This window comes from Melampsora larici-populina, assembly GCF_000204055.1.
Source record: "Melampsora larici-populina 98AG31 unplaced genomic scaffold MELLAscaffold_45, whole genome shotgun sequence".
Lineage (NCBI taxonomy): Eukaryota > Fungi > Basidiomycota > Pucciniomycetes > Pucciniales > Melampsoraceae > Melampsora > Melampsora laricis-populina.
This window is the reverse complement of record NW_006768809.1, coordinates 336,829-346,271: the sequence shown is the minus strand read 5'-3', so window position 1 is coordinate 346,271 and position 9,443 is coordinate 336,829. Positions and strand designations below refer to the sequence as shown.

Here is a 9,443-nt window from a genome sequence, read left to right as displayed (position 1 = left end):
CTGAGTTCAAGACCTCAAGTCTATCATCAAGAGATCTACAAAGGTGGGAGTCAATTTATTGATCAGTTCTTTAGTATCCCTTTAATCTGATTGATCTGGTTTTTTCAATGAATGATTTAATTTAGCTTGATTTAAATCATCAGCGACTTACTACGCTCGATAAAAAAGTTCTCAATGATGATCAAAAAGTGTTATCGGATTACAATATTTCAGATGCTGATGAGATTGTCTTTAAGGACCTAGGTCGCCAAATATGTTGAGTATCTCTAGAACCTCAACCCACTGCTTTTGAATCGCTCTGATTTATACCTCTGAACAGCATGGAGGACGGTTTTCTTGATGGAATATGTAAGTGCAACTAGATCGACAATTTTTCTGATCTTGGTTTGATACTATCAGGTCATTGGGGTTAATGTGTAAGTACGTCACAAGTTTTGAATTGAACCCATTCCCAAAAACTGCTAACTTATCTTTATATGACTCAACTTCATGATCTCATTCTTTCACATTGGGTTACATGATCTTTTAGCCCGGTGATTTTGGTCGGACACAAGATTGATTTGAGATGAAGATGTTGACAATGAGTGGTTCAATTCGTGTATCGAATCAGAAGGCATTTTTGGAACGATTCTGATACACTGTTATAACCTATTCTTGAGAATCTTTTGAGTTGTTTGATTGGTCTGTTTATCAATCTTTTCAATCTTTAATCTTACATCTTATAAGAGATATCAACTTACATATCTTGATTTTGGTTTTTCTGGAATAGATCGATGTACTCAACCTCAGCCTACGATAGAGCCCCTAACTTCAATAACAGTTCCGAATTCATTCACCTTCTGCACCCCAACAAATGATCTTACAACACTTACTCCAAATCAACACGCAAACTCGCTCACAAATCTATCTCTTCAAAATGTAACAATTGCACCAGATTCTTTAATGGTCCATTCACAAAGCCCACCCAAATTGAACAGACCAGCCACTCTTTGAAGAGAAGGATCAAACCCACGACCATCCATAGGTACTCAAAAACGTAACTCAGCCACAGTAGCACATAAATTACAAGTGATAGAGTATCATAGTAGAGAAGGAGCGACTCAAAACCAAACAGCTAGAAAGTTTGGTCGAACTCAAAGTCGATTAAGCAGATGGTTAAAAGAAGAAGAAGAATTACGAGAATATGTGATGGATAAAGGATCATCAAGCAAACAACAAAGAACTGGAGATTGTAGATTGAGGAAGCCTTACTGTGATATTTTATAGAAGCCAAATTGAGAAATATTACACCATCAGATGATGATTTGAAAGATCGAACCAAGGTTTTCAGGAGCCTTTATGGAATTCCCTGCAAGTAAGTGGTGAAGCTTTCAATTATAGAGGGTTAAGAGGATGAGACAACTAAATGGGAGAGCAGAGCAAAGGCAAAGTCTTTGTGTAAAACATCAACCGCTAAGAGACTTAGCGCAAGCTGCAGTGCATGGTGAGGTGGAGAATTTGTCAGGTTGCAGTGGCTGCAAGAAATCTTGATTTACTGATTATGTCAACTAAATTTGGTGTATCAGACGTGAAAGGGTGTTTTGTGCTCAAGGAAGTTAGAATCCTACATGGGGGAGGAAATCACCATCATAAGGAGACAGACCTTAATCAGTTTTGAGGAGGGTGGTCAGTCTCAAATGCATTGAGTTCAAGGACGAAGATGCTACAGCGTGTGGCATACATAAGGCAATGGTGAGGTATAGAGTGGAGAGTGAAGCAAAGATTTTGAGAAAGCTGTGACAAGTGAAGTTTGTTGAGGCGGCGCCCGCCGCGGAATATGCTAGTAACTCATTATTGTATATAAGCTTCCTAGAGCCACACTAGGAAAAGGGTCTCTTCTTCACCCTTTTCCTTTTTCTTTTGTGCGCTCTAGGTAAGCTTTCTCTTTCTCTTTGTGAGTGTTTTGTTTTGTATATAAATTCACTAGCCAATCAGCGGCGGGCGCCGCAGCATTGAATCATGTTCAAGCAATTTAACACCACTTTCTTTGGACCATTTATTTTATCCACCTCCCACGCTGGAATCTTGCCATGAAAGCTTTCAAACAGCCCCAGGCATGCACACATCACACATTCAATTTATTAGGACATACTACACACCCCAATACAAAAACATAGCTCACAAGTAAGCTCATCCATTCAATATCATAACATCATTAATTGTTCCTTAAGACAGGAATTTCCTTCCCTTGCCTAGCTTAGCTTAGGTGAGGGAAGGTATGTAGCGGGAATGGGTCCTGGAAAAGGATAGTTCCTTGTTGAACTATCCTTCATGGACCAGGTATTAAGGGATACCTACTTTGACGCTTTGCAGACAGTTCCTCCTTACAGAGGTGCTCTCTATCGTTGTAATAGGTACCCCTGTAATTACAAAAGATATTCGCAGGCTAGTGTTTTGCTGTTGGGTGGGTGGGAGCTTAGAAATTAGTTAGTAGTCAATTATATCTTATAATAAGTATTAGTCTTAGTGAGTTGAAAGGATTGTGTATGAAAGAAAAGATGAAATTGATTTGAGGGATACGGGGGAATCACTTTGAAGAGAGCTAGGTTATACCAATTCTGTGAACTGGGTTAGCAGTGTATGCTTGTCACCTGTCTGTGCTTTGACCAGCTCTCCTAACCGGATCTGGATAGATTACCCCCTTTCCAATCCCTTTCCGTAAGTATTTTCCCTTACGATGTTCCTCCTTTCATGGACCAATCTTGCATTTCATGCCTTGAGCAAGAGGCAAAGAATTTTGACACTCAAAGCAGAAGACACTCGAAACTGATTACTGCAGCCACCAAATCATCACCCATTTCAATTGTCTTGACTTTGTATTACAACTATCTCATATATTCAGCCCACTATGTGGGTTTATGAGGGGTTTCCCTTGAGCTCATCCACAAACTCATATCAAAAACAGTGCAGATATTAACTCACAATTGGTTACATTCATAATCAAAAATCAAAAAACACCCATTAATATATCAGTGTGAGTCATTATGGGTTGTGATACAGAATCAAATAAGAGAACTACTAATTTAAACTTATATATCCAAACCATGTATATCATCATTTTAAATTAACTACTTCAAAAGAAAATGTCTATATGTAGCTGTAATCATTTTTTTCACCACCTCTTTGTTTCCTCTCTCTTTTCAAGTATATCAAGATTTCAACACATCAAAAATTTGACATCCCCCACATTGATTTTCTTCAAAAGGTTCTTAAAAAGTGAATATTTTTCAAAAAGCTGTGAAAATAGAGAAAAGGAAGATTATAAAGGGATGAACAGGAGAATGAAGCAAAAGAAATATTTGGATCGTTTCAACAAAACCAAACCATTAACCTGATAATTTCTTTTGTTCAACCTATTCTAAGATTGTAACAAGACATCTGATGTATTGAGTACTTTCTGTTTCTAGATAAAAGATGTGAAGTTGAATAAATCGAAGCTCCTATCTTTTCTTCTATTCTTCAGTCGTCAAAAAGGAAAATTACTAAGCAACATGAGAGTGAGTGTGTTAAGTTGTAGCTTAATTACAGCTGCGATTGATCTTTGAATCCAGCGGGTTGAATCAGATGAAAACTATTTTGTCTGAGTGCATTTGCTACAAAGAAGCACCATTGAAATGTAAGGTCATGGGCATGTATGATGAATTGGATTTTAAAAGACTGATCAGGATAGGCTCAACAATTGTCCACTTTTCCTTGAGTCGATTTGTTTGGTGATCCAATTCACTATTCAAGACCTTGTCAGCTATCATCTTGATCTATTTCCCAATGCTTCTTGTTCAGATGATCCCTGTATGAATTGAAAATGTCAATAACCGCGAAATGAAAGTCAGAAAAAGATTGTGCAAATCATACCACGAGAAATTATAAATCCAGATTTGACCAAAGTCTCGAGAGGGTGTCTGATCCAGCTTTTCTTGGAGATGTAGGTTGATGCAATTAAACCATAGATAGGAGTGAATGAAGTGCATTTGTTGATTGAATAGGAATTTGATTCAAGTTGACCATTCCAGTAAGATGGTTCACAATACACCTCAATTGCACCATAAGCTCTGATCCGAATGGATCGATCGGGGTTTAAAGGAGTTTGAGTTAGAGTTTCTAAAACTTGGTCGCCAACAGCAGATTGAAGAGTTCCCTTTAGATTATGAATAAAACTAAACCCAATCAATTTTCACTACACATTTGTGCATTCCAAACAACCCGATTAACTTCTTCTTCAGATCAGAAAGTTTGCCATTCAAATCAATCCCTTTACTTCTTCCCAAATTTCACCTGTACTTTGAATTCAAACAGATTGAAGAAATCTAGAACAATGAGTCCTAAGTCCAACTACATAATAATTGTTATTCAAATCAATTGGGTCCTCCTAGAATCTTATCGCACTCAATAATCCTTTCACTATGATTTCTGACCCATCGATCGGATCTATACTTGGCTGTTCACTTTGTGTTTTACAAAACAAAGCAAAAAGATATACATTGGTATCAAGCCTTCCTCTCTTATAAGTTTCAGGAAATAGAGAGAAAGGATTACCGTGCAATTTGTTCCAAGAGTAATCCATAAGTTGGTTTAGTCTCTTCGATATCTACCTCAATAGGTAAACCATTCAAGACCCAAACCTCTAACATTTGATTTGAATCATCATCTCCAAGACCATCAATTGGATTGCTAATAATCTTAGCCGCTGGTTTTACAAAAATATCACATCATTTGTTAGAATATTGTTTTGTTCCGACCGTTTTTTCTTAAGACTTTTCCAGTTCAACTTACAAGCCGAAACACAATTCTCTGTTGCAATCTTGATAGCCATATCTTCTTGATTCAACAAAACCCTTTGAACTTCATTCCCTCGATCAGTAAACTTAAACAACCTTTAAAAGATCAAAAAAATCGTAGGCAATCATATTGTTTGTTTGGTCTTCCATACAATTGCTCTTTTTTGTCTTTCTTGGCTCTTACAAAATTGCAAACTTACCTTGATTTTAGATTCCACAAAGTAGAGATAAATCAATGGATCTAGTCGACATGATTTAACACACTGTGATTGAGCGATATGATCTCCGGCGCAAGCTCTTTCTACTCAATCTAATGAGATAATAATCTATAAAGAGTTGCTAACTCATCGTCCCGTTCGGAATCAGTATTCGTGGCGTACAGTCTATATTCATGTAGATTGATCAAATTTAGGCTAGACACGCCTTATCAGTTGATTGGAAAATCTATTAGGTGACGATGCTGAAGAACTTACTTGTTCAAGGTTTATTGGCATATCACGTCCCAAAGGAGCCCACATTGGTTCCAGTATCAATTGGTTCTTCCACCTGATGTTGAAAACTTTGTTGAGTATCAATGCTAATTGATATCAAACCTGGGTCGCTTTTGGATGGTGGTGGTGATCAATTTTGGTTGCATTGAGGCTCTATGTGGTGACCAATTATGTCATAGCGAGTGAGTAATTACAGAGGGATTAGAGTTTGTACATATGGTGAACACGTAATCCTAAGATTTTATTCAGAAGACGCGTAAACCTCAAAATGTGGAGTAGGACTTGGAAGTTTTGGGAGTTTTGCCGCCGAACACGGTCTTCCTTTAACTTGAATGATATGTCCCTTTTCCTTTTTCTTTTGTGCGCTCTAGTCCATCGCAATAGGTTATGAGACCCATTTTCTCTACCAACTGCATTGCTCTATATATACAATAACTACGGAATGCGAGACGTTCCAAAGTGACAATGCGAAATTTCAAAAATCAAAAATCACAATTCCCGGGTGTGAAATTCAAAAATCAAAGACAAAACTACAGAAAATACTCAAATACAGGGATAAAACCCCTGTACTGGAGTAAAAATCAAGGCAGAAACCCCTTTTTGCCCAAATTTCCAGTGGTCAACACCATTTTCATTGCATTGTCACCTTTTGACAAAAAGTACCAGCAACACCAAAAACCAAAAAATCAAAAAACCAAAAATCAAAAATCAAAATCAAAAACCATAAAATACATTTCTGAAACTGTAACATTCAAACAACAATGTTAGATTCTACCACAGCCAAAAACCACATGTTGGCCAGCCAGCTACAAGCTCAGTCTCACAGGTATCAACACCTCCGACCGGAGACATTCTACCTTCTGTATCAAGAGCTTCAAAGTACCTTCCTGTCTCGCTCTCCTCCAAAACCTCTTTCATCATCATCAATCTTCTTTGATTGTCCTTGATCTTCTTCAATCTTTGTCAACTGTCCTTGATCTTCTTCAATCTTGGTCAACTGTCCTCGATCTTCTTCTTTCTTCTTCGATTGTCCTCAATCTTCTTCAGTCTTCTTAGATTGTCCTTGATATTCTTTAATCTTTGTCATCCGTCCTTGATCTGCTTCTTTCTTTGTCAACTGTCCTCGATCTTCTTCTTTCTTCATCAACCGTCCTCAATCTTCTTTTTTCATAGTTTCCACTCATCAAACTGGACCAACTAAAGACAGGATTTTAATCTTCTAAAATCTTCTCCAAACCTTTTTGAATGTTTTCAATGGTCTTCAATTGTCTTCAACCTTCATCAATTGTCTTCAACCTTCATCAATTGTCCTCAATCTTTGTCAATTGTCCTCAATCTTTGTCGATTGTCATCAATCTTCATCAACCATTGTCAATCATTGTCAATCTTCATCACTATTCTTTTATTGTCCTCCATCTTCATCACTATTCTTTGATCATCCTCAATCTTCTTCACTATTCTTCAAGTGTCCTCAATCTTAATTAATACTAGCCAATTGGGCGGCAGGCACCGCCATGTCAAGCTCTGAAAACAAAGTTGCTTTTAGCTGTTTCCAATCCAATCCAAGCTGACTGATGTGAGCAATAATGCATGATCCTTCAAAGCCAAGCATACCAACATCAGGGGTTTCATATTCCCAAAAGCCGTAGCACACTATTGAGCATGATCATGTCAATTTTGTCATTTGAAACATACTATTGAGCCTATGTGGTTTGAAGCCTTTGATCATCATAAATTTTATATGGCAAAAATCAATTATCCCAAAAAAGCAACACATTATCCCAATTAGGACAGTGTTTAATCCTGGCAGTGAGAAGTTGTCGAAGGTTTCCTACCTTTGACAATTGTAATTAGGTTGATATGGTGATGATGATAATATCACACCAATCAAAGCAGTGTTTATTTGAGATCAAACCAAGTAATGAACAATATCCTTTCTCATCAAGGGCAAACTGAGTCCTTGAAGCCGGGAAGCCTAGGTTCACACATAAATTTCTTAAGTCTGCAAGTTTTGTGCAAGTTCTATGCAAGATGTTTGAAAGAACTTGCACAGAACTTTCTTGCAACTTGCAAATTTCTTGCGCATGTTTGAACGCCATAATTTTACAAAACCAAAATTGAATCCCAAAACATTTGCAGAAACACTTTTCAGAATACTTCCCTCATGACTCACTATATAAGGATAAGCCTTACACCGGGTCATCATAACCCATACCCATATCACTTATTATTCACTCCAAACTGATCAGAACAATCTCAAAGCCTTCACTATAATTTACTCAACTCAAGCTGAATGCCCAAAAAAATTGCACGGTATCCTCTGCAAGCTCATTTCAATGGTGTGTCAGGAAAAGAATCATGACCATTTGATTCTAAAAAATCTGAACAAGATTGAGTCCTCAACTGTTACATTATTTACGATTTCCAGCTATTTCAAGATATAAAAAAGTTTATGAGATGAAGAAAAAAACAATACGAATTAATGTATGACAACTTTTTCAGATAAAAGAAAAAAACAAGATCAAGTTTGAGAATAAAAGTGATTCATAGTGACTTTAACAGCTTGATTAGAAATATTAAAGATTGGATGAATAGATTCAATAAGATTTTCATTTAAACCAATCACCAATTGGTTTTCTTTAACATTTATCCAAGCTAATGAATTTAAATAAATCTTTTTCATTCTTTCAATTCCGATTTGATCAGTTTCATTTAAACCTTTAATTCCATTCTTCATCACGAGTTCAGAATTAAACTTTCATTCAAGATCTTGTAATTTATCCAAAGAGAATTGATGAAAATGTTGAGAAGATGATAAACCAGAAAGTACATAATGTGTATGATAAATATCGACTTCCATAAATGGTTTGTCTCGTAGTCCTCCTTTTCCTTCTGGTATGGGTTGACCTTGAGAAGCTAAAAGTACATATTCTTGTAATCCTTGACGATTGTATGATGAATTGGAAAACTCGAATACATCTTTTTCGTCTTCAATTTTGAATTGATTGATTTCTTCTTGGATTAAATTCTCAATCACAGGGAATAGACCACCACACCACCAAGCATAACAACCATCTACTAATTTATTACTTCTACCTCTAAACCCACCACCTTTGATTGGTAATCCTTGCATACTTGTTAACCAACGCCAACAAGCTTTGTAATCGATCGAGGTGATTGGAATCAAATTTGATAAGCTTTTCAAAAGGAAATGTGAAAGTACACCACAAGAAGTATAACCACCATGAGATTCACCAAGAGGAACGGATGAGAGTGGTTGGCTGTTTGAGATGGCTTTGAGTGTTGCTGATCCAGAACTAAAACCACCTTCATAAGTTTGACTATCAGCAATAAAATCAGGTAAACCGATGGCTAATTCAGGTGTTAAGAAATTAAGTAAAGTTGAAACAATCAATACACAATAACAACTTCTAACATCTGATTCTCCATTCTTTTGCATAAGAAAACTACCATTAGATTGTTTGAGAGTTAAGATCCATTCATACATTCCATCTCGATTGACTTTTGACCAAGTTCGTTGAACAAGATCAGCTTTGGATTTAGCTAGTAAGGATGGTAAAGCTAATGTACAAGCAAAGGTAGAAGCTAGATGAGCACTTTGTCCTGGACCTCCACCAAAACCACCATTAGGATCTTGGAATGATAAAATAGTATCAACTAAAGCTTTATGTTTGGTTTCTTCGAAAGGCACATTGAGCATCAACACGGAATTCAAAATCCAAAATGTTAACCAAGATCTACTTGAATCTAATGCAGTAAAAGGAGTAGGTATCTCTTTAAGAGTAGATTTAATGAATTCAACATGAGCATCTTTTGCTCTACCCACCCACCTGACAGGCCCAGAGTGTCAACCGCAAGATGAATCCTGCTGTGCAAAAACCATCTAAGCGCTTTAACAAAATACAAAAATAAACCACTTACATCTCTCATGCTCTAGTTTCAAGAGTACAATAACTTAATGTGAAAAGAACATAATATTAAAAGTTTTTTATCTAAGACTTTAATCGTAAAAGTATCTAATCCAGACCCTTTTCTAGTTATCAAGGAAACGAGAACTAGTTACGATGAATAACTAAAAAGATACCCTGACGTGGCGTCCAATGACGATAAATTTCCA

At 36.7% G+C, this 9,443-nt stretch overlaps 2 protein-coding genes across 2 annotated transcripts; both read right to left on the bottom strand.

Moving 5' to 3' along the window:
- Positions 1-4,568: 4,568 nt before the first annotated feature.
- On the bottom strand, positions 4,569-5,332 carry MELLADRAFT_66680 (uncharacterized protein; the record flags this gene model as incomplete). Its single annotated transcript, XM_007414680.1, has 4 exons — positions 4,569-4,723; positions 4,810-4,900; positions 5,015-5,077; positions 5,288-5,332. The coding sequence occupies 4 exons, from the start codon at positions 5,330-5,332 to the stop codon at positions 4,569-4,571; spliced, it is 354 nt and encodes a 117-aa protein (XP_007414742.1).
- Positions 5,333-8,063: 2,731 nt separating this feature from the next.
- MELLADRAFT_38891 (uncharacterized protein) lies at positions 8,064-9,140 on the bottom strand (the record flags this gene model as incomplete). The annotated part of the gene is made up of 1 exon (XM_007414679.1): positions 8,064-9,140. A coding segment is annotated over one exon (1,077 nt), but the record flags the coding sequence as incomplete, so codon positions are not given.
- Between the last annotated feature and the right edge of the window lie 303 nt (positions 9,141-9,443).